Source organism: Siphateles boraxobius, unplaced genomic scaffold (genome assembly GCF_051911475.1).
Source record: "Siphateles boraxobius isolate OS27281-9 unplaced genomic scaffold, OSU_SipBor_1 22, whole genome shotgun sequence".
In the NCBI taxonomy this organism is placed as follows: Eukaryota; Metazoa; Chordata; class Actinopteri; order Cypriniformes; family Leuciscidae; genus Siphateles; species Siphateles boraxobius.
Window position 1 is genome coordinate 30,688,176 of NW_027508833.1, and position 24,703 is coordinate 30,712,878.

Genomic DNA, 24,703 nt, shown 5'->3' on the forward strand with positions numbered 1-24,703 from the left:
CTGAGCATATTAAAGCCCAAATGAAACAATTTTATGTGAGACATAATGGGGAAATTCCTAACACGCTCTGTTTCTCCCACTAATACACATTGCTTAAGGATCATTTTGAGCTGCCTAAACTCAAGAATGGGAATGAATGTGATTTTGCGATTGTGTGCATAGCCACCATTTTTTGCCATGGTCGATTTTGTTCCCACCACTTTATGAAATTGCTTGTGGCTACTAAATGTAAACGCTTTCCAATTGTTGTTTTCTGATGCTGGAATTTGTCATTTTTAATGTTTGACTGAGTTATCGTTTTGGAAAGTGACAGCAGCAATGTTCCCTCCCACACACAGCACTCAGACATGCGCTCAACCTCCCTATCGCCCACAAATCAAAATTAAACAAATGTGCCCCCATTCCTGCTATACATCCACTGATGTACAGTACAGCTGTTATTTTAGCTTAATAAAACAAGTTATATCAGGGCAGGTTAAAATCTTATGGAAGCCTGTTTCCCCGTCAGAGTTCAATATTTTAAATTTAAAATAAAATAAATGTTACTGTGACATAAAGGTTGAATTGTAAGATACAATATTTATATAAAGCCACAATAGAGATATAAAGATAAAATTGTGAGATATAACGTCAAAATGCTGAAATCAAAAGCCGGTTTTCAATTCAAAGTTCAATGAAACAAAATAAAATAAATGTAATTGTGAGATAAATGTTAAAAATAAGAAAGACTGAATTGTATGATATAATTTAAATAAATGTCAAACTGGAAGATATGAATTAAAAATGTATATATAAAGTCAAATTGTAAGAAATAAGTGACAACTGTGGGATATAAAGTCAAAATTCTGATATATAATGCAAAATCACGAGATATGAAATCAACGCTGGCAGATATAAAGTTGCAAAGTCACAGAGGACACATTTCTACCAGGTTTAAATGGCCATGTGTTTCACCTGACCACTTGTGATTAGATCACTTTAGACATGTTGATACAAGGTCCTATGTGTCATTTCTTCAAAGAGTGTGTGTGTTTGATATGTTTGGAAAGCAATAGTCTGTCTTTTGTCTCAGGAGAGGATGACTTGTAAACCCCCAAAGCTACATCTGAACTTTTCACAAACACCTTTTGACGGCCTGTTCACACACGTTTACACGGTCGTTGCAAAATCTTCACAGTATACTGAATGAGATTATAGTCGTCTTTTTTTAGCTGAAACGTCTCAGCTGAATTAAAATGAACTAACAATAAACACATGGTCAATCAAAAAATAAAAAAATAAATAAAAAATTCCACACAAACCAAGCAAGTGTCCACAACCCATCCTCTTCTACTACACACAAGACGACTAGAGCATGTATGTGTTGTTCTGTTCCCAGTAATTTCACAGACAGATTGGTGGTACAGATGCTTGGGCACTCTGTCCCACTTAATGAATATTCAGGACATAATGAATATTAACATATTGAAGATGGAGTCATACAAATGCATCGTCCAGCTTGTAATAGTGACAGGAACAAACTGTCTCAGTATGCAGAGGTGTGCACACACGCACACACAAACACACACAGACACACACCTTTTAACAAGCTTTTTCAGCATTATAATTATTAAACACACACACACACACACACACACACACCTTTTAACAAGCTTTTTCAGCATTATAATTATTAAACCCTTCCACAAACTGTCTGGGCCAATCAAAACTGAATGCCAGTATGTGTGTGTATGCATATGAGAGAGAGAGAGAGAGAGATAGAAGAGGGAGAGAATAAAATTGCTACATCCAGACCCACACACTGAGATTTGAGCAGACACTCACATAGCAGAAGCTTGACTTTGGGAATTTGCGCAATAAAAGCCTTCAACTCTGAAATATACATGAGCTCCAATAAATAAATTAGAACTTAGGACATCTTGCAAAATTCACAACACCGGGCGCCGGGTCTCCAGGATAGCGAGTGTAATCTCACTATACAGGAGACACCTGGAATGGTTGTAATTTTCCTGCTGAAGTCTATATATATTGCATAATCTTGCAGAGCTAGACTTATGGCTATCAGTTCAAAGACTAGTTCACATTGCAGCTTATCCTGGGTAGAACTTCCTATTTAGACTGGCTATCTGCACAATGTACATAGAGAGACTGACCACATTTTGTTTTAACATTTTGTGGTAAAGGGATAGTCCACATTTACTTTGTTTATGGTCAAAAACAGTTGAGAATGGGGTCAGTTTGATTAAAAAAATTACATTAAATTTGAATATTTTGTTAAATAATATAGTTTACATTTTTTAGAACTACACTACTTACTACGTTCCGCATGAGACATAAGGCCGCATTAGAACTATATTAGATATTCTAAAAATGATGTTTCATATTTTAGAACTATATTATGCTAAAGCATTTCTGAAGCTCAAACAGTATAATATAGCACTAGCAATGCCAAGACCATGGGTTTGATCCCCAGGGAATGCATGAACTATAGTATATAATTTATATATAATATAATATTTATATAATTTGTATTATGCATGTTTAATGGTCTCCCGACCACATGTGTATGTTTAACTAACGGTCTTTTCAGCTTGTGTTCAGAAAGATCAGTGACGTGAAGCGTGAGGAAGAGGAGAGGCAGAGGAGGAAGAACGAGGCCCCGCTGAATCTTCCTCCCGATCATCCTGTCCGCCGCCTGTTCCAGCGTTTCCGCCAGCAGAAGGAAGCCCGTCTTGCCGTTGGGCAGCCCAATCCCGATGACCCTGATCTTGAGAAGGGCCAAATCCACAACAAAGTCATCAGCCAAGATGTGGTCGCCACCACAAGCATCGTCACAGTAACAGAAAGCCCAGCCACGCCCATCCCGTTCCACCCAAACAAAAAACGCACCCTGGATGCGTTCGACCAGGCCAAGCTCAGTGCCCCTGTCCCAAACATCCCTCGGACATCAGAGCCACGCGCACGAGGGTGGGCCAGGTTTAGGGAGAGCATTGCAAAGCCAGAGAGCTGGGGGAACGTCCCTAAAGCGGAATCAATGGAGACTCTCCCAGAGCGGAGCAGCTCCGCAAAGACTTCAGAGCCCAGCGGACTGAAGAAGACCGACTCCTGCGACAGCGGCATCACCAAAAGCGACCTAAGGCTGGACGAGGGTGGCGTACGCACCCCTGTAGACCGAAGCCCAGTCCTACCCGATGGAAAAACTCCTCCGATTCCACCTATCCCCCCTATTCCCGAACACACGCTGCACGCCTCACTCCTGGAACTCCGTACTGAACTTAAAGAGGAGCTGTTGGCGCTCGGTAACCGAATGGTTGCCTTGGAAACACAGGTTGCTGAGGTATTGAGGTTGCTAAGGAGCAGAAAGTCTCCGACCTCTCCCATGTCGCTCTTCCAGATCTCACGACCGACATCACCAGACACAGACAAGGAGGACATATTCCCTTGAAGAAAAAGAGAGAGGTAAGCTTCTTTCTTCTTGAAAGGGAAATTATTCAGAAAATTTCTCTGAGAAACAAATTTTTTTTTTTAAATGGAACTACTTCTGACATCTGTGCCAGCAAAAATCATGACAGACACTCTTAGAGTGAGTGTGTGTGTGTGTGTGTGTGAGAGAGAGAGAATGAGTTAGAGAAAGGATGAAATAAGACACTGGAAAGGAGAAGAGTGTCTCATCCCAAGGCAGAGCATCTGCGAAACCAAAGATATGGTGTGTTAGTTGTGACACAGACACTCTTTGTGTCGAACTGCTCCCTGTTTTAGTCCTGCGAGGCTGACAGACAGTGAGAGCTCTTGCCGCAGGGCCCACTCTGACTGATGGTTGTCATGGCAATGCACGGTCCCCAACTGCAAGTGCGGGCCCTTCTAGATCCGCTCATGTAGCAAGTCTTCCCCTCTCTCTTTCAAACTCTCTCTCACACACACACACACACACACACACACACACACACACACACACACACACACACACACACACACACACACACACACACACACACACACACACACACACACAGCTGTTCATGCTCTGCAGTATTTCTAGTATTGAGATCCATACTGCACCGTCCTGTTGGGTAACTCACCGCTGGACATGAGCCTTTATCAGGAATCACAGAGCTAAGCATCTTGCCCAAATATGTGACTGTGTGGATTTGAGCTGCGAGCCGAAAGATTGAAGAAGCAGAGCGCATCCCAGGAACCATGGAAACCCCAGACAAACGTGTTTGTACAACGACAAATCAACTACTGTCCCAAGAGTTGTAAATGTTACTGGAGAAACTAATGAGCTCTTCTGGGATTTTGAAGTGCAGCAGCTGTTAAGGTCCTTTACATCACTTGCGTCAATGCATATCTCAACAAACTATAAAATAGTAGCTGACAATAGTGGTATAATACATGTTTAGGGATGCACAATATATCGGTACCATATTGGTCATTGGAGTTTTTTTTCCCAATATTGGATATTTAATTGTACAGTACATGTACACTTCCCATATTTTTTTTTACATTTAATTTTACATCATCTAATGCTCACTTGAAGTTTGTCTTTAACTAACTTAATTTAACAAGACTGTTAATTGTAATCTGTAGCAAATTCTGAAATGAATATCCATTTTCATTGTGTACATTATAATGTTGTGATGCCTAAATTCACTTTTAGCATTACAATTATTTTATTTTTTAATGTTTTATTATTAATTTTGACAAAAATATAGAAATGTAATATTCACCACAACTACCCTAACGTCGTTCCAAATCCGTTCTGACCCTCCATTGACACCCTACACAACTTTCAATCCCCAGAAAGGTAGTAGAGACATAATTAATCCACGTGACTACAGTGGTTTAACCAAAATGTTATGAACACTTAATAAAATTGAGGTTTAACCACTGGAGTCACATGGATTACTTTATGTATTTACTACCTTTATGGGGCTTAAAAGTCGTAGTTGCGTAGCTGTCAGGGACAGAAAGCTCTCAGATTTCATTAAAAAGATCTTCATTTGTGTTCTGAAGATGAGCGAATGTCTTATGGGTTTGGAACGACTTGAGGGTGAGTAAAATGGAAGACTTTTCATTTTTGGGTGAACTAACCCTTTAATTATCAACTAATAAATCTCCATCAGAATATTAATATTGGTGCATCCCTATCAAATTTGTTGAAATTACACCAAATTTTCTTAGGCTGGTCCAGTTAGGGGGTGTTCATACTTGGCATGTTTGATTCGATTGGTCTGTTAGTGCGGTTCATTTGAACGCTGCCATCCGAACCCTTGAGCGCACCAAACAAGTGGACCGAAACCCTTAAAAAGATTAATCTCGGTCCACTTCCAAACAAACTCTAGTGCGGTTCGAATGATAGATGAACACAACACGGACCAAATACACGTAAACAAACCAAAAAAAGATCCTAAAAAGGACTGAATGCTCATGCATATCAGTTTTTCTCATCATAGTCGCAATGTTGCCCATCACAGTTCAGTACAGGCATTAGAACCACGTCTCCATGCAGCAAATCTTCGTTTGTGTGTGTAACGGAGGGATTCCCGTCGCTGTTTTGACTCCTTTACACTTTTTATAAGCTCTTCATGAGTTCTAAGCTGGTCAAAATACCATCACATGCAGGCTACGCACACACAACGAGCGCATTTATCCCAGCCCATAGCACTGTTTTAGATGTTTAGCAAGTTGTGTCTAAAAATAGGAAATATGTCATAAAAGCAGACCAATCACGTTGTGAACATATATCCCTTTTGGTTCAGTGAAAAAAATGAGAATCGGACCAGGACACTTTTTTTTTGTCTGGACCACACAAACCAAACTACAAGTGTGAACACCCTAAATGTGTGAAAAAAAAATAAAAAAAAAAAATAAAAGATTTTCATTTACACAAGTGGTCCTTATACTGTCAATGGATATTCCTTTGACATGGTGTGAAATTGTTGAAGTTTGAGTGTTATTTTACAGCATGTGGCCTTCTCACAATGTTGTTCAGAAGTAATGGTAAATGGTAAATGGACTGCATTTATATAGCACTTTCACAGACCCAATGGCCAACAAAGCGCTTTACATGTTGCCTCACATTCACCCATTCACGCACTCATTCATACAACAGACTCATAGACACCTCAACACTTGGTCAGGTGGAACCGGGGATCGAACCACCAACCTTTCGTTTTGTAGACAACCTACATGAACCACTTAGCCACTGTCGCCCCAAACATAATGCTGTGCATGATGTTTAATGGAGTTGTAGATGTTGATGCAAGTCATGTGAAAGGATCTTCACGTTTTTTGGTCTACAATAGGCATCTTCAAGCAAGTTCATTAATGACTTGCTAGATTGCAGTGCCCAAGTTTTATAAAATAACACTGAAAATAGTGAAACAAAAGAATGTATGTGGTTTCTTTATCAATGATTGGGTCTTCCAGAAAGCACACAAACATATTATACCATTGGCGCACTATTATTATTCCGATCTGTTGCGCATTGTAGCTTTGTTAACCAAAAACGGATGATGGATGTAATATACATATGATTTCTGTCACAACACCACAGTACATCAAAACACAAAGAATCTCAGGAATGAAGAGGGGTGATGGTCTGAGAGCTCATTCTGACCCCCTTCCTGGATGTTTTTACATATTCAAGACTGAAGATGTGGCATTATATTCACACCAGCCCTGTTTAGCTTTTCATTAGTCAGCAGGGGAGACTGGGGTTGCTTGTCAAAAGCCTTTTTTTGGTATCCAAGACTTTAAGGTATGTGTCTACAGAGAAATTGCCTTGTAAAAAAATTAAACAACCTTAGGAAATATTCACTATACAGTAGTTGTGACAGCTAGTCCCAGTCTCCCCTATTATTATATTAAATAAAGCATTAATGCAAGTTAGGAGTTAATCTGTTAATCACATGGCTAAGATATAAATAGCTGTTTAATTTGCTCTCTTTTCCAGCGTCCCTCTCCCATATCAACTCCATCTTAATTTCCATAACGAGGTCCAGGGGGGAACACAGAAATCGAGTCTCGTGTATAAGCCTCTCTATTCAGAACAACATCACCAAACCTGATTATCTGTGTCACAGAATAAGATGATGCTTAATCTTTCAGGTTTTCTCATTTGTATCTTAGAAAGAGAGTGCCTGACCATACAAACTCTGATAAATGCGGTGTGTGTGTGTGTGTGTGTGTGTGTGTGTGTGTGTGTGTGTGTGTGTGTGTGTGTGTGTGTGTGTGTGTGTGTGTGTGTGTGTGTGTGTAGAATTGTGGTAATGAACATACTGTGTGTGTCAGATGAGTGGTCAAGGGACATGTTAGCATGCTGTGAGATGTTCTCAGGTTAGAGAGGTCATTATCAGGTCCACAGGAGATGTGTTGAGGTCAGTATATCACCTCACTGCTTCTCCACTACCTGAGAGCAGAGATAAAGAAACACGACTCAGAAGAATGACATAAAACCAAAAAGCTACCAAGGTCATATCAAACATCACATCAGAAATTAAAAAAAATATTTTGTTGGGGAAAGACAGACAAGAAGCTCCACACGTCATGTTTTTCCTACATGAAGATTTATTTCTGTTACAACAAAGGTACATTTTGTACAGTCTGAAAATTTTGTAAAAAAAAACCTAGTTTCTTTAAAAATATATATATTATATATATATTTTGCCCTTTAGAGGTAATTATCTCATTCTGTCAGCAAGACACCAGAGGAACAGTATTAAATGGCACAATTCCCATTAAGGTTATTTTATGCTTCAGAGCTTGTTTTACAATAATGACATCTTAATTATCTTCAATATTATGGGTCATTTGCTTAGACTCCAAATACTGAGCAGAAATTGGAAAAGGTTTAGCATTTGTATCTTGCAACCCAGAACTGATTTTAAATAAGACATATGAATGTTACAATAATATTAATAACAATACTGACATGCAAATCCATGTAAACTGGAATGTAAAGCATCAGCCTGAGCTCATTCTGAAGCAATAATCATTGCTGCTGTATTTCCCACGGATTATTCCTGCCACGCTTCTCCAGCTCAGATACAACATTTAACCTGGACCACATGATGTAATCAACATAATAAGAAACAAACACAGCCCTGATGTCACTGCATGCCTCTGCAGCACAGCAATAAGAGTTTTAACATTCAGAGAATGCACTTTTTCTTTGTTAGAGAGAATGAGATTGAGGAGGATTGTACAGAGTTCATTTGTTTAGGCAGAGATGCAAAGCCCTTAGATACTAGCATGGTTTACTTACAGAGATTCGTTACCATCTGATCGTGACTGATTTGCTCAAATACGACAACAGCATGGCTTGATTTGCACTTAAAATAAGGTTAAGACATGCATGGTAAATACAAAGGAAAATTGGAATAAATTACCATTAAAAATAAGTACTCCTCTACAGCAGGAGTATTTAATCTCTTGCCTCTTACCCCATAGAGCTAATGGATTCAGTCTTTGTAGCAGATCTGTCTGACTCTTGGTGAGAGAGTGAGTCCAAATTTGCATTTAGTAGGGAATATGGATCCTCACAGATCTCAGATTTGCATTAGGCAGTTTGAATAGTTTTTAAGACTTGAGAATCAACGTCTCGAGTCTCAACAAAACAGACATTAGAGACCAGTCCACGATAAAAACACTTTTCTATGGTCGGGTTTCTTTGACAGAAGCCTACATGACATGAGTAAGTATCCTATTTATCCCAAAATCAAAAAAAATAAATTCAAAAAAAGAAATCACATTTTATATAAAGTAAATTAAATAAATCTTTAGGACTGTTTTATCATATTAAATGAAATATAATAATAATAATTGATTAAATATAAATATTACTATTCATTTGAAATATTATTAAATATTAATATCAAACCTAAATTACACAATTTAGTATAAAGAATACCACCATAAGTATTTTTTCTTGCAATACAGTACTGAGAACTGAGCATAAAATGATGAATTTAAATGTAAAACTATAAAAACATAAACATTCAAATCTTAAGGCATGTATCTATTTATGCAAAATATAATTTCTTAATTTTTCCTTTTGAATTTGGGGTGAAATATGAACTGAACATGTTTTTGACCGATTTTGTGAGAATCAACCAAACACGCAATTGTACACACAGCAAATTAGTTTGTGTGTTGCTGCATGAACGTATATATGTTTGACTAGAAACTTGACGTGTACGATACAATATTTTGGGGAACAATGAGTATTTTTATAGAGTCCTTAACACTGATACTGAAGTCCAAACGGAGTTGTGCAGTTCTATCAAAGCACAGGGTTTGTAAGAACAAACATGTCTGTATGCTTGCTCACAAAGGTCCTTCTAATGGTCATTCTTTAAAAACAGCCCTAATTAAGAACTTAACACTTTCAGATGTATTCAGCAGACAGCATGGCCATTATACACTGACTGAAACATCCTCACAGAAATCATTTCTTCACATGGACATTACTACTACTGTAAAGCACAAAGACAAAATTTGTAAAATTGCTGTAAAATATTATTTATGACAATAAAATATTTTATATACGTATTTGCGCCCATACTCTCTTTACTTGATTGCTGTCAATTGAAGTATTTCTCATTCTTTTAGAAGATTAAAGCTACTTTTCAAAGCACATCAGCTTTGAAGTCAGCATGAAATCAATGTGAATGTGAATGGTTTACTTATTCAAAAGAAATCAAATTGTCCATAATAACTATTAGAAACTTGATAATGTTCACCAAGCGCCAAATAGCTATTTAGCCATTGTTTTAGCAAAACTTCAGGTCTAGCTCCCATTATGGTATGTATCGCCCACTTTTCATCATCCAAGCTTATTCCCAATGAATAAAATGAAATCCATAATATTTAAAATCTCATTAAATATTGTTTCAATAACAAAAATACCACATTATGAAAAAATGGCCACTTCATGCTGACTTTAAGGAGAGGGAAATACTGACTTTTTAACTGAGCAATTACATATACTCTGATGAGTGTGTAATTTTACATAACAATTAATCAACATGCATTAATAGCAGAGTGACCTGTGCTGAGAAAAACACACGCACGCACGCACACACACACACACACACACACACACACACACACACACACACACACACACACACACACACACACACACACACACACACACACACACACACACACACACACACACACACACACACACACACACACACACACACACACACACACACAAAAAAAAATTTCTAACCTTTTTCTAAAAATATAATCTTTCATTGAAGTAAAATAATTGAAAGTGTGTGTGTGTGTGTCGGGTTCCCATTATGAAATAAATGTTGGGTACAATTATTTGCCCCCTTTTATTAAATACTTTTTGCAACCTCCTCTTTTCAAGATAACAGCTATCAAAACCTGACAGCCTCTGCTAGAAATCATATAACGGGCCATGTTTGGATCTTCCATCAGGACAAAGGTCAAAAAAAAAAACGTCAAAATCAAAACAAAAATGGGTCACTGAGCACAAAATTAAGCTCCTGCCATGACCGTCCCAGTCCCCTAAACTGAACCCTATAGAAAATGAGTGGAGTGAACTGAAGGCAAGAAGCGCCAACATGGATCTGGGAATCTGAAGGATCTGGAGAGATTCTGTCTGGAGGAATGGTCTCTGATCTCTTGTCAGTTGTTCTCCAAGCTCATCCGGCATTATAGGAGAAAACTCTGTTATCTTGGAAAAAGGAGGTTGCAAAAAGTATTTAATAAAAGGGGGCAAATAATTGTTCCCAATGTGTTTTGAAGATAAACACTTATTTCATAATGTGATTTTCCCCCCACTTTCAATTATTTTACTTCAATAAAAGGTTAGATTTTTGCTTTAAAAAAATAAAAAAAATATCAAAAGGATAAACAATGCAGATTTATTTTTTATAGCCATCTTTGATCATATTTACCAAGGGGGCAAATAATTCTGACCAGCACTGCATGCACATTAAGGACCTGTGTAATGTGTGGTGTCAGTAAGCAATTTCAGTATGACTCACAGAAAGGGCAGGTCACACATGACCTCTGCCATACCATCTCCTAAAATAACATCATATCACAGAGAAAGAGACAGGGATTGCAATCATAGCAAAATCGATAAAAAAAAAAAAAAAACTACTGAGTGCACCTTTATTTACTTTTAACAATATATACTATAATAATAATCATTTACATTTATATATTTTTTGTTGTATTTTGCTTATTTGTAAACTTGCAGTATTATTTTGTATTGCAAAATCTCTTTGCTTTTTTGCTGCGGTGGAAATATGGATTTTTTTAAGCATATGGTAATACATAATGCCAATAAAGCACACTAAATTTTAACTTGAGAGAGAGATTTAGTGAAGGGATTATGAAAGATTAATCTGATGCTGATAAAGGTACACTGCAGAGATAAAGCTCTTTAAAGTGTAATCCCTCCTACCACTGAAACACACATGCACGTCTTACCTCTCTCTAATAAAGGAGAAACTCCAGGCTAGCCGATCACTGATCTAATTAACCACACAGTGCAGCTTGAGCTGTTAGTAAGAAGATTGAAGTATAGATGCACAAAGAGAAAGAGAAAATGAATGAGACAAGACCGAGAACAGGAAAAGAAAGATCATAGGGACAAAATGAACCTGAGGATGGAAACATACACAGATGGAGCGACAGGAAGAGAGCGAGAGCAATGGTCAGGCTGTATCCTGGCTGATGATCAGAGACATGTGCCACCATCAGTGTTCAGACCAACTCATAAATAAACCAGGATTAACCATCAAACACACACCTGGAGCATTCACACCATTTCATTTCCACACACACAATGTTCAAATACAGCATAGCTAAACAAACATATGATTTTGGAGGAGTTGAAAAGAATGTTATAGTTGTCCACATTGTGACTGGTCGAAACTATTGTAAAACTTTAAATACCATTGTGTTTTCTGCCTTCCCATGATTCCACCCTGAGCGGTGTTGTCATCTCATGTCCCACTCAATACCAACTTGAGCAAAGCAATAGAGAAAAGCAACCACTGGAACGGCCACAGAAGACCAGCCTGTTGAAGAAATGGAGAAGAAGAGAGAGTTTGAATTGTCCAAAACAAAGGTAAGCAGGAAGAATATTGTGGTTTGTATTTTAAATCCTTCAAACAAGTTAAGCAGACACCAAACAGGAAGTGAGGCTGTATCTGGATTTGTTAATTCCCTGAGGGCATTTGAACAGTATCTGGACAGACACATACAGGGCTCCAGAAAAAAAAAATCAGGAATGAAACATTTAGGACCTCATGTGTTAAACAGTATGCAATAATATTTTTATCCCACATATTAGAATAGTGGTTTTTTTTAAATTCTAGAATAGAATTTTTATAGAAAACATTAATTTACTCAAATCTGTGTTGTGAATGTATCTTTAATTATTACATGTTGTCATACAAGCAAAAAGTAGACAAATGTAAGTTTCACAAACCTAATCTGTCTACTTACTAACCAGTTCCCTGTTGGATAAACCTGAAAAATGACTCATGATTCTTTAAGGGTGTCAGTTGTAAACTCACTAAGGGATCTGAACGATTCATTTATTGCTCAAGTATGATTCCAATGGCTAATTCTCAAGCAAAATCAAGCTAATTATTTGAACTATTCTTTTAATTTGATTAAAAAGAAATGGTGTTTGAACTATTCTTTTAATTTGATTAAAAAGAAATGGTGTTATACCGAATTCTATGACTTATTGAATTCTGTGACCGTTGTAGGCACTGTTGTCACGCTGACACTATCCACCAACTTTATCCTTAAAGGTGCAGTATGTAATATTGACAGCTAGCGGTTGAAATGAGTTCTGTAGTCCTAATTCAAAATATTGGAGAGTCTTTTCCCCCACCCCTACTCGTTGATCCTTTGATTTATCGGTTTTAATATTCCTATGTTAGAGCTTTTTAGATGGATTACGAAGCTTTTAAGGTCGAGTACATTCCGAATTCTCTGAGCCAGTTCGATTGCTGGCTTTCATGTCCGCAATACGCTGTATTTTATGCCAACTGGCAACCTAGGGTGTCGAAAAACTATTGGGTAAATTGGCAGTGGGCGGGATCACACAGACTAAAACAAAAACAGATATTCTGGACCAGAACGCACATTTAAAAGTAGAATAACGGGCTGTAGCATTGTTTTTCGGAGACACAAATATGTGAACGTAGCATGTTTCCTAAATCTCTGTAAACATATTATGGTATTTTTATGCTTTAATACAGTAAATAAAATAGAATAAATACAGCACCTTTAACCCTATCGTCACAGAATTTGATAGGTCAAAAAATTCATTGTTACACCTGTTCATATGAGTTAATGGTTCACGAATCTTGCCTTGATGACATATCTAAAAAGCAATATGACATACTGTGTCTAAAGAGCAAAAGTACTGCACCTGTGTTCAACTATTTCAAGTGCTTAATTCATATTTATAATATATAAATTATTTATATATAAACATTTATCGGATTATTTCAGGTCTACACCCCCCCAATTGAAATGTATTTTAAAATTAGATGAAACGTTTTTTGTCCATATTTGCAATCACTTTAAGTCGCACCTTGGAGCCCTGCAATTTCTAAATTTATGACGACGCATATTTATTTACTCACATGGAAGTCTGGTATTTTCTTAGTACAGAATTGCTTACAGTATGTAGCACCATTTACAATAGATTACTGCAGTATACAGGGATCATTTCCCCCACACGAGCTCCGATTTATAACCTAATATGAAATCTTATTAGACCACGTGGGTGTATTCACTCATCACATTTACATTCACATTTGCCCCCTGCAGTCAGTAAATAAACAACCGTCCATATTGTCACTGGGTCACTTTCTAAAACCTTTACACTCACTATACCCCAGTGGTAAAATAACCTTCCAAACTTCACCTGAACAGCAGAACCCATTATGATCTTCAAAAACGTCTGAAGAAACACCTTTTCCGGAAGCACTTCAACTAATGCACTTATATGTCTGCTCCTCTAGTACTTATGGATATGTGTTATGGTAGCAGTACTTGTGTTACATTCTCCCTCCCTTGTATTAATCAATTTTGATTCTGTTACTCCCATTTATCGTTGTATAAATGTATTGCAAGATGCAAATAAAATTATTATACATTTTCAAATTATCATTGAGATATATTTTATTATATAATTTATTTCCAAATTATTATCAGTGGCGTATATAGTGTACAATATATGTTATAAGCTATCTATGAGACTGAGGAGATGCTTATAATCATGGCTCCCCTCAACATGTACACCAAGAGTCTAAAGCAGTTAAAACACACCAGACAGGGGTGTGTGTGTGGGTGTGGGTGTGTGTGTGTGGGTGTCTGTCTCTCTGCTGGGTTCATTAAAAGGACCTGCCTTGTTGCATCAGGGACAAGAACAGAATGATGGAACAAAAGTAAATAAGAGCAAATGAAAGAAGGGAGTTGTGGATTGCATTTGGTTACACCTCATTTGTCCTTCAGGTGCAAGAGTCACAGCTTCGGCCACTAAATGTATTTTGTCATGCCAAGTACAAACACAAAACATTGCAATGAAGCAGAAAGGCTACAAAAAAGTTGGCTAGAAAATTAAGGAGCTCAGAGGTAGTGTGTGTTATGTCTAATTTTGTCTATGGAAGTTTGTTTCCGCCACAGAATAAAAAATTAAAAAGGTAATTGAGACTTTTTAGCAAACAATTCTGACTTTTTTTTCTCACATTTGCAAAGTTTATGTCTCGCATTTCGGACTTTTTTCTCAGAATTGTGTGATATAAACGTACAATTGCGAGTTATAGTCTGAATTGCATGATATAAAGTCACAATTGCGTGTTATAAATTCAGAATTGCAAAAATATAAATTCGCAAGTCTGAGAAAAAAAGTGTATTTTTTTCAGCAGAATTGGACTTTATAAACTCACAATTGCAAGTTTATCTCTCACAATTCTGAAAAAAGAAGTCAGAATTGCAAATTATAAAATCAGAATGGCAAGATATAAACTTGCAATCACAAGTAAAAAGCAAGTTTGAACGAATTGCGTGTTTATATCTTGCAATTTTGACTTTACTTCTTGCTAATGTGAGTTTATATCACACCTCATTTAAGTAAAACTAATGAGACAGTGTGTGTGTGTGTGTGTGTGTGTGTGTGTGTGTATATGTTTGGGGGGGGCTGGGGTCCTCTAATACACAAGGACCTGGGAATTTGAAGGATCTGGAGAGACTGTGCGGAGGAATGCTCTCTGATCTCTTGTCAGGTGTTCTACAAACTCACTTTATAAGAGAAAACTCAGAGCCATTATCTTGGCAAAAGAAGGTTGCAAAAAGTGTTTAATAAAAGGGTGCCATTAATTGTATCCAATGTGTATTAGAGAACTTTTTTTTATTTCATAATGAAACAAATTCACCCATTTTCAATTGTTTTACTTCAATGGATTGTGACTGTAATTTTCTTGAAAAAAAGGTCAAAATGATTAACAATGCAGATTTATTTTCACAGGCTTCTTTTTTCATATTTATCAAGGGAGCCAAAAATTCTGTATGTAAGAACTAAACTACTGCAAAGTTGCAACTGAACTTTTTTTGCAAAAAAAGTGCAAATAAGTTTAATTAATATAACAAATTAAATGAAACTAAAGTAGTAGGATATGCCTCTTATAATAAATGGCGAATTATAGTGGACAAAGTCATGAATAACTTCAGGGTTCTGTGATTTTCCTGTGCCCAGCAGGTCTCTCTCTGAGCTTTTCTGTACCCCGCAGCTCCTCCAAAAACCTTTGGCTCAGAATCTGACTGACAGTTGCTGTAGGGGGCGGGTGGGATAAGCACGGCTACCTTTCAGAGATGTCAAGAATGAATGATACCATGGCGACCGTTCTTAAGGCTCTGTGGCGTTTATGGTACCCGGTGGCAAACGGATAAATAGCAGTTTCTAGAACTACAGACAGACATTCACCTGCCTTTAGCTTTCCATTCTTTGTCTAAAAGGCATATTTACACAGAAAAGGCGGCATAAAAACCAAATCTGAAATGGCATAAAAATCACAAAAATGTGCATTTACACAGAATGTTTATAGAGACAGAGCGACACACGTCATAATCTGAAAACAATTGTTGGATTGGGGAAAACAATTTATCCGTTTCCATTGGCTTTGTAGTGCGTGAAGCTGCCTGCTTGTCATTTCTGACTTAAAACAAAAAACAAAAAGTCTAAAAGCTGCTTTGTGACAGGGTGTACAGCAGAAGGGCTCAGCCAATGCAAGGTAAGGCCCCACCCCCCTTACCTGCAGAAGCCTGCATGCGCTGCTGTTCTCTAGTAAGTATATTCGCTTCTCGTGCGGTAAGTGGGGCAAAGCTGATGGATCTCTCCACTCGATGTTTCAGAGAACCGGGGTTACGACAGTAACCTATTGTTCTCTTTCATCATCTCGTGTTCGAGATCCACCTATGGGAGAGACATGGACAGCTCCCAGATTGCCCAATACACTCACAGTGAGGTTCTGTAAGCCAGAGAAAGACGTCCCCATAATCATGAACCCGCCATACTGACGCACACACATAACTGCTGTGTACAGGCGGGACATGAAACGTGTTTGGCTCACACAAGAGAAGGAAGGGTTAAGACAACCCCACCCTCAAAACCGAATGAGCTACCGAGGTTCTGGTGACATCCAGAACCTCGTAAGAATCCAGAATCCAGTAACGCACAAACGAATGGGGAGAAGCCCAGCTGGCAGCAGAGCAAATTTCCTGCAGTGATACTCCCCTGAACAGAGCCCAAGAGGTGGCTAAGCCCCTAGTGCAGTGTTTCCCAAACTTTTTTCAGTCGAGGCACCCTTTGAAAATTTTAAAAAATTGTGGCACCCTACACTAGTGTTGTCACGATACTACTTTGATACTATACCTTGAAATGTATTGATTTTCAATACCACAGGGAATAACTGCCGTATATAGGCCTACTGACATATAGATATTTTTTAATATTATCAATTTTTTTGTCCATCCATTTAAAGTCTAGGAAATCATTAATTTCTTCTCCAGAGATCACTTTACATGATGACATATTTAATTAAGGCTTTTATTCATAATTCAGCAAAACATTGCTCAATTACCATTTCAAATCTCACCAAAATGTTTGCTCACTCAGTGTAGGCCTATTTGTGTTTTATATTGGGCTAACTTTGTCATAATTGCACAAGATAGCTTGTTTTTAATATATTTTATAATGTAATAATTTCACAGTTAATCTCCAAATTAATGTATAAACAACATAAAGAAGTATATTTTAAATAATTGTTTAATGGCATCTTTTTTTATGAATGAAGCCCAGTATCACTGATACCAATACTGCTACTGATGTCAGGAAATACACAGAAATTGAATGAAGTTATCAAACACTTTACAGTCTTCACTGCATAAATTATAAATGAAATATAGATGAATCCTTATTAAAGCTACAAGCGTTCTTTAGTCAAGAGCAGTGAGTAATTTTCTCTGTTACCTGTTCTTTGATTCTGTTGTCACTGCTGCACTTGATTATCTCACACGCGTCCCATCTTCTCACAACTCTAATTTAAGACTTTAACTAATTTAAGACTGCTCTCATGAGGATACTCAACAAAACGGACATTTTGGCATAACTGTGTGTTATTATTCGTTCAAGCACGAAAGAGAAGTCAATTCTGGCACGCGATGCGCGTCGTCCTGTGTCAGCAGGACATTCACAGACAGCGCGTTCTCTTTTGTCTTTTCGCGGTTGCATGGTTTAAAAGCATTTGCATGAATAAGAACGTGATTATATAATGTAACGCTAGCCAAAGGATGACAGAAAAAAACGGATGCTGCGTTAATTGTGTTTAAATATTTTTTAACGCGTTAAACTGAAAAACATTAATCGCACGCGTTACCGTTGACAGCAGCACGGACATAACCGATGTGTTTGTGAATATTCGGCAAGACGGACGTTGTGACAATGTTTCGTGTGTATTTGACCGTAAGCGCAACAAGCCATGAAAAAGAGGCAGCTTTATGTGTGGACGCTGGGAATGAAGCACGAGAATGAAATCATGCGGAAATCGCAATTCAACGAACGCAGAAAACGTATGATTTGCATTTTTTATTATGAATTTGTGTGCATTATTTGTTGTTATTAGACGCTTCCGACGATGCGAGATTGATGATACATTTATTATTATTTTTTTTTACACATTTTAGCAATTTTAAAATGTTTAATGGAGTTTTTACACGGCACCCCTGCTCTCGCCAGAAGGCACCCCAGGGTGCCGCGGCACCCCGTTTGGGAAACACTGCCCTAGTGGAATGAGCTCTGATGTCCCCTGGGGGCTGCACTCCCTTCGATTCATATGCCAAAATTATAGCGTCCACAAGCCAATGTGAGAGGCGTTGCTTGGATATGGGATTCCCCTTGCAAGGGGGCCTTATTTCATTACCCACCCTCTTGGGTGGCTGACCCCTCCATAAGAAACCCCTCCGTCTCTTGACCAGGGGCTCTAGGGCAGGAAGAGAGTCCAAAGAGCTTGCGGATCCGGAGCGTGGACTCGATGCCCCCCTCGGCCGAACATCAGGCAGGCCGCTTGCGTTTTGAGTCGATGGGGGTAGGGTTTGAGGGTTTTCCTGCCGGGGCAGGAGTCGGTTTTCCCCAGGGCTTAGCAGAGGGTGGGTTGCTCTGTCGTGGCAGGGGTTTGTTGCGGGGCCTTTCTTTGCCCTGATAGAAGTTATGTCCCGAGACAGGGGGTTAGGCAAATGCGCAGGGGGCGCCTGGCATGGGGCCGGCTTCCTGGGACGGCATAATTTGACGGCCTCATCTTCCTTTTTCTTGTTGTCACATTGTTACTGCATCAATGCGACGGCAGGGCTAAAGAAAGCCCAGCCGGGCTCTACCGGGGCGCCAGCAATGCGCCTCTTCTCACTGTCAGGGAGGCCAGACAGGTTCAGCCAGAGCACGCGCTCTCCCACCACAGAGCGCGCCACGGAGCGCCCGCACGTTAAGGACGGCCTGACGAGCATTATGGAGGACAAGATCATTAACAGTAATGATCTCCTTCCGCAGCGCGGGTGAGGGGAATCCCTTGTCCAGCTGTTGGCCTAAGTTGTCCAAAATCTCCGCCTGGTAAGCGGAGAGGAGGGAGGAGTCATTCACGTTCCTGACAGCCAAGGCAGAGGATCTATAAGCGGACTGGTGCACAGAGGCAGAAAAACGGTCCATCTTGTTAGGCAAGACCAGCTTCGGGGGAGCGAGCAGCCCGCCCTTGACTGGGTTGAGGTGAATGGCGATTGATGGATCGATAGCAGGGAGAATCACCCATGCCGAGGGCCGCCATATCCTTCAACTCTAGTTGGGTCACTCCAGTTGTGCCTCATGTGCTTTGCGCATGCTGTGAGGACAGGGAGGAGTTGTTTCCTCGGACCAGGAGGGGGTCCCAGCACTTTCCAGTCATGTCGGTGGCGCTCTGTGGAGCCGGTCAGTCAATGTTGAGGCGAGCGTCCACTCGCTCACACACTTCCAGGAGGACGGACCGAGGCAAGGCCGCGGGGGCGTTGACCTAGGGAGCGCCAGAGGGCCTCCTCGTCCTCAGAGACCCCGAGAAGGCCCGCGTCGTCATCATCACCAGAACCGGTGGGTTCGTCAACGAGCGGGAGGTTGCCCGCGAAGAAGTCCTTTTCGGGGAATGCAGGATTGGGCTGATCAGCCCAGATGAGAGATGTTGTGCCCCGGGAGGCCCAGGGTAGCGCGTCATCGTCACAGTGTCCCCCATTCGAGTCAGAAATGCCGAGCTCGACACACTGGGTTGTGGCAACATTAAGGCGGTGGCACAAAAGTTTTTTCGGCAGCATCAGGCAATGACAATAAATATGATTTTGTATCACTGATTTTTTTTATGTGGCCAGACTTTAAAACCCTACTGTATATTAAAAGCATAATAATTCATAAACCAATCAAATCCTAAAAACAATCTTATGAAATAATTTGAAACATCTCATATGCACCCCAAAACAGTGACACAAATGTTTTCGGAGCACTTCAAAATCTGCTAATTTCATCTCATTTGTGTTTGATTTTGAATGAAATGACAGGCAGTACCACATCATTACATTACAGTTTTCCTTCTGAATTATTGCCTTAACGTGACCCACTAAATGTTAAAAGGTTAAAACGTTCATATTCCCAGAGTTTAAAAACACTTTGTCATCAGTGGTTACAAATATCTAACAGATAATAATTGTTCTGAATTGTATTAAATGTGCACTTGAAATGTGTAATTAAAATCTTTAAAGTATATTTCTAAAAACTTTACTTGCAGATAATATGAAATTACTGAAATAAAAAGTCACTTAAATCTACTTTCATGATGGTTTCTTAACAAACTTTTAAAAAAGTGCACTTTCTAATGATTGATTTAAAAATCTTTTGTCACACTAAAGAAGAACACTTATTTTGATGTGTGAAATAACATACTAAAGCACATGTAAAGTAATTGATTATAATTTACCTGTAGGGTGTTATTTGATATTACATTTAGAGTTAATATTTTTAAGACAATAGTCATATTTAAGACAATCAAGTCTTTATGAAATTACATATTATGATGTACTTAAGTTTTATTTAAAGGTGTAATTCACCGCTGACAAAACAGGCTTTCAATAAAACTTGGCTGGCTATGCAGTAGCCAGTGCACAAATTTGTTAATTATATCATGACATATATGATATATATTCGATGGTCAAATATGTGAAAGTGAATGTGCTTTGTCATTTCAACTTTTAATAATCATGTTAGTTGCGGTTTAAACACCTTTTAATGATTATGTTAGTTGATCTATAATACGCAATGGGCTCCGCCATGTTAGTTTGCACCACAATTCAGAGATTCGCATCTGACGGATTTACATCATGTAAATTTATCCTTTTCTTCCAAAATACATAAAAGTAAGTGGCCAGTGAACAGGGAGAAGAATAGAATAAATGTTTTAGTTTCCTAGACAATGTGTATCTGATATGAATAAAACACTTTAAATTATAATTGTCAAATTATAATTGAAAGGATTATTGTTGCAGCTTCCATCAGTAGCCAATATGGAATACTGTATGTTTGAATTTATCAGTGACGTACTGAACTTTCTAATTGCACGCATCAAAGGGTTAAAATTAATCACGTTTTGGTGGTGGAGGGGGGACAAATTGAAACTGAGGGGGCACAAATTAGATCTGAGGGAGCAATGCCCTGTTTTGCCCCCTCATGGTGCCGGCCCTGCTTTATTGGGATATACTTCTTAGCAAACCTTTAGTTATAATGGTGTCGACTTGTATTGTTCGCCGGTGCAAGAATTCAGTAAACGTTGAGCGGGAGTGGGTTACTTTCGGTTTCCAGTGAAGGATCCAACAAATAGTAAATATTGAGAGAACACTGTGAGGGAAAGTCTGAAAAATAAACGTACATTTCTCTGTCCAGGTATGTAGGACGAGTAAACATTGTTCATTTACATATACTACCGACAGCATAACAAAACAAAGCGGGTTGAAAAATCAATGGTTACACTTTGATATACATTTAAACTAATACTATTCTCAATATATATGCTATTCTCAATATATATGCTGCCACTTGGTAATATTATAAGAAAACATGGAATTAATTTCCACTGTTATGCTGATGACACTCAATTATATATCTCATCACGACCAGATGAAAACACTAACTTATCTAAATTGACAGAGTGTCTAAATGATATAAAATGCTGGATGACGTGTAATTTCCTGCTATTAAATTCAGATAAAACGGAGGTACTACTTATTGGTCCAAAAAACTACCCACAAAATCCCTTACAATACAACTTTAATTTAGAAGGATGTCCTGTTACTTTATCCACTACAGTAAAAGACCTGGGTGTTATACTAGACCGCAACTTGACTTTCGAAAATCATATTTCATATATTACAAGGACAGCCTTTTTCCACCTTAGAAACATTGCTAAGCTACGTAACATGCTATCTGTTTCTGATGCAGAAAAGTTAGTTCATGCATTCATGATCTCGAGACTAGATTACTGTAATGCTTTATTAGCTGGTTGTCCTGCATCCTCAATAAACAAGCTACAGTTAGTGCAAAATGCAGCCGCTAGAGTTCTTACTAGATCAAGAAAATATGATCATATAACACCTATTTTATCATCTCTACACTGGTTACCTATTAAGTTACGTATCAATTACAAAGTATTCCTACTGACCTATAAAGCCCTAAATGGTTTAGCTCCTGTGTATTTAACAGACCTTCTATCGCCATACAATCCATCGCGCTCTTTAAGATCACTAAATTCGAGGCTTCTGGTCATTCCTAGGATATCTAAGTCCACTAAAGGAGGGAGGGCGTTCTCACATTTAGCTCCTAAACTCCGGAATAGCCTTCCTGATATTGTTCGAGACTCAGACTCGCTCTCCCAGTTTAAAACTAGATTAAAGACGCATCTCTTTAACCAAGCATTCACTTAATGCTTAACCTTTAATACTACTGCTGAATCAGTTCGAATGCATTAACATTATGAACATCAGCTATGCTAATTATTTCCCATCTGCCTTTCTGCTGTTATCTCGGGACGCTAGTCCCGAGGTAAATAGCATTCGTCAGCTCCAGTTTGTATCCAGCCTCTCACGGAGACTTCAGATGCCCCAACGCCTGTGAAGAGACGACTCGACGCCTGTGAAGAGACGACTCAAAGCCGGCGATATGTTATGCCATAAATTAATACATGATTAACTAACTGTATTTTTCGATGTACATTTCCGAAATGCACTTTCTGTAAAGCTGCTTTGAGACAATGTGTATTGTGAAAAGCGCTATACAAATAAATTTGAATTGAATTGAATACTATTTCATTTGATTGTAAATAACATGTAAATAAGTGTCCAAAAGCATTACATTCTATTCACACTTAAGTACATTTTTTGAAAAGTATATTATTTCTGTAGTATCTTATTAAAAGTATGCTAAAGTGTACTTCTTTTTCTTAATGATAATCTGTAAGAGAGTGCATATATTTAAATGACCCACCTTGGACAAACACCCTCTTCCAGAAGATTCTACCCACGTGGATCCCGCCCAGAAATAACAGATTGGAGAGAATCAGAAGAGCCGTGGAGAGGGCGGAGATTAGAGCTAGGCCCCGCCTCTGCATCCGAGGTGACAAACAGCACACCTAAGACCAGATCAAAAGTGCTTGTTATTATTTATGCTGTGCTATGTGGCATTTATTGAGTGATCTTATAACTGAACTTTATCTAAAGCCGATACTTAACGAGAGCGTTTGTGTGAACTCACAATAGTGTGATGAAGAGGACGAGAGGAGAAAAGGAGTGCGAGAACATTCTCCACCAAGACCCCGATCCAGTTCAGAAGGGCCCAGTACTGCAGGTAGTCATGGCAACCATGCCAGAAACACACAAACCCGAACGCCAGTGCAGTGGAGACAATCTTCCGGAACACACCATGACGTGAGCCTCCCAACGGCACATATATGTACCTAAAAGCACATACAAAAACACACATATGAACGACTAAACATTTTTTTATTTTTAGCCCACCTTGACAATTAACAATTAAGTAGTTTTAATATTGAGTTAATTATGTTTTCTGCCCCTTAAACCCTTAATCCTTCAAAAAGCCTTTTTGCATCAAGATATTATTTAATGTGTTTATTGAGGGGGCATTCTCTGTGTGTTAATGTGTGAAAAAAAAAGATTATATACTGTCTGTAAAACTGCTACCATTCCCCTAATAATAATGACAGCAGGATAGAGAGAGAATTCTGAACTAAACCCGATCTTTCTCTACAGCAGTATAGTAGTTTCCATTTCAGGGCTGAGAGAGCACCAATCTGTTCTAATGAGGCTGTTGGGATAGTGGAGGACTTGACTCATCTGTGTGTCTGTGAGAGAGATAGTGAAGAGGATAAGATTAGCTCTTGACCATGGCTCCAGCTGACAGCGTATGTATAGAGATCAAGAAAAAAAGATCAACTGTGCTTTATTTTATCGCACTTAAAAAATCTCTGCTCTTCTATTTTTATTCTTCAACATTTATGTGTCTGTCACTCCTCTATATGACCCCTAATAGGATAGGATTTTTGTGAATTCACTGACACGTTAACTGGACTTACTGATAAGGCTTGTTGAGAGTTTCATCTAATACAATTAGAGAGAAGCAATATTATGCTCTGAATAAGTCTGGTTTTCCAGCAAAATTATCTAAATATTCTTAAAACAAGACTTGGCGTACTTGAAGAAAAATTGTGTCGTCAGAGAATTTATTTTATGTTTATTTTGCTTTTGGCAAAGTGTTTTTTTTAAGCATATACACTATCGTTCCAAAAATATCTTTTGAAAAAAATTACAACTTTTATTCAGGAAAGATGCATTAAATTGATCAAAGGTTACAGTAAATATATTGACATGATACAAAAGATTTCTATTTTAATTAAATGCTGTTCTGACATGACAACTCTCCGGAGATTGGTATGGTAATAGAGATGGCAATTAATGTATTTGGTCTTGGCGGTATAGATCTGCTACGCTGCTGCGAATACCGAGACTTGCTACTGCCAATACATTCACAGACATGATGCTGTAAGCATGTAAGATATTCTGC

General features: G+C 38.5%; 2 protein-coding genes across 6 annotated transcripts in view; one reads left to right on the top strand and one right to left on the bottom strand.

Annotated features, from left to right (window-relative positions):
* Positions 1 to 3,608, top strand: part of kcnh1a (potassium voltage-gated channel, subfamily H (eag-related), member 1a) — a 56,011-nt gene extending 52,403 nt beyond the window's left edge. For 2 of the 3 annotated variants that reach the window (XM_077239638.1, XM_077239639.1), the window contains one exon: positions 2,591 to 3,608. In XM_077239638.1, the coding sequence (XP_077095753.1) occupies positions 2,591 to 3,445 (855 nt within the window). In that variant the 3' untranslated portion in view covers positions 3,446 to 3,608. The remainder of the gene's footprint in view (positions 1 to 2,590) is intronic. The other variant, XM_077239637.1, reaches the window with a different exon arrangement.
* hhat (hedgehog acyltransferase) overlaps positions 1 to 24,703 on the bottom strand; it is a 75,463-nt gene that overhangs the window by 21,146 nt on the left and 29,614 nt on the right. Inside the window, exons 10-13 of one of the 3 annotated variants that reach the window (XR_013206679.1) lie at positions 23,378 to 23,579; positions 23,111 to 23,255; positions 11,947 to 12,071; positions 7,282 to 7,411 (exon numbers count right to left, since the gene is read on the bottom strand). Coding sequence is in view for 2 of the 3 variants with exons in the window: in XM_077239642.1 (XP_077095757.1) it covers positions 11,992 to 12,071; positions 23,111 to 23,255; positions 23,378 to 23,579 (427 nt within the window). In the remaining variant the exon portion in view is untranslated. Of the gene's footprint in view, positions 1 to 7,281; positions 7,412 to 10,892; positions 12,072 to 23,110; positions 23,256 to 23,377; positions 23,580 to 24,703 lie in introns of those variants that run through there. The other 2 variants (XM_077239642.1, XM_077239641.1) reach the window with 2 other exon arrangements.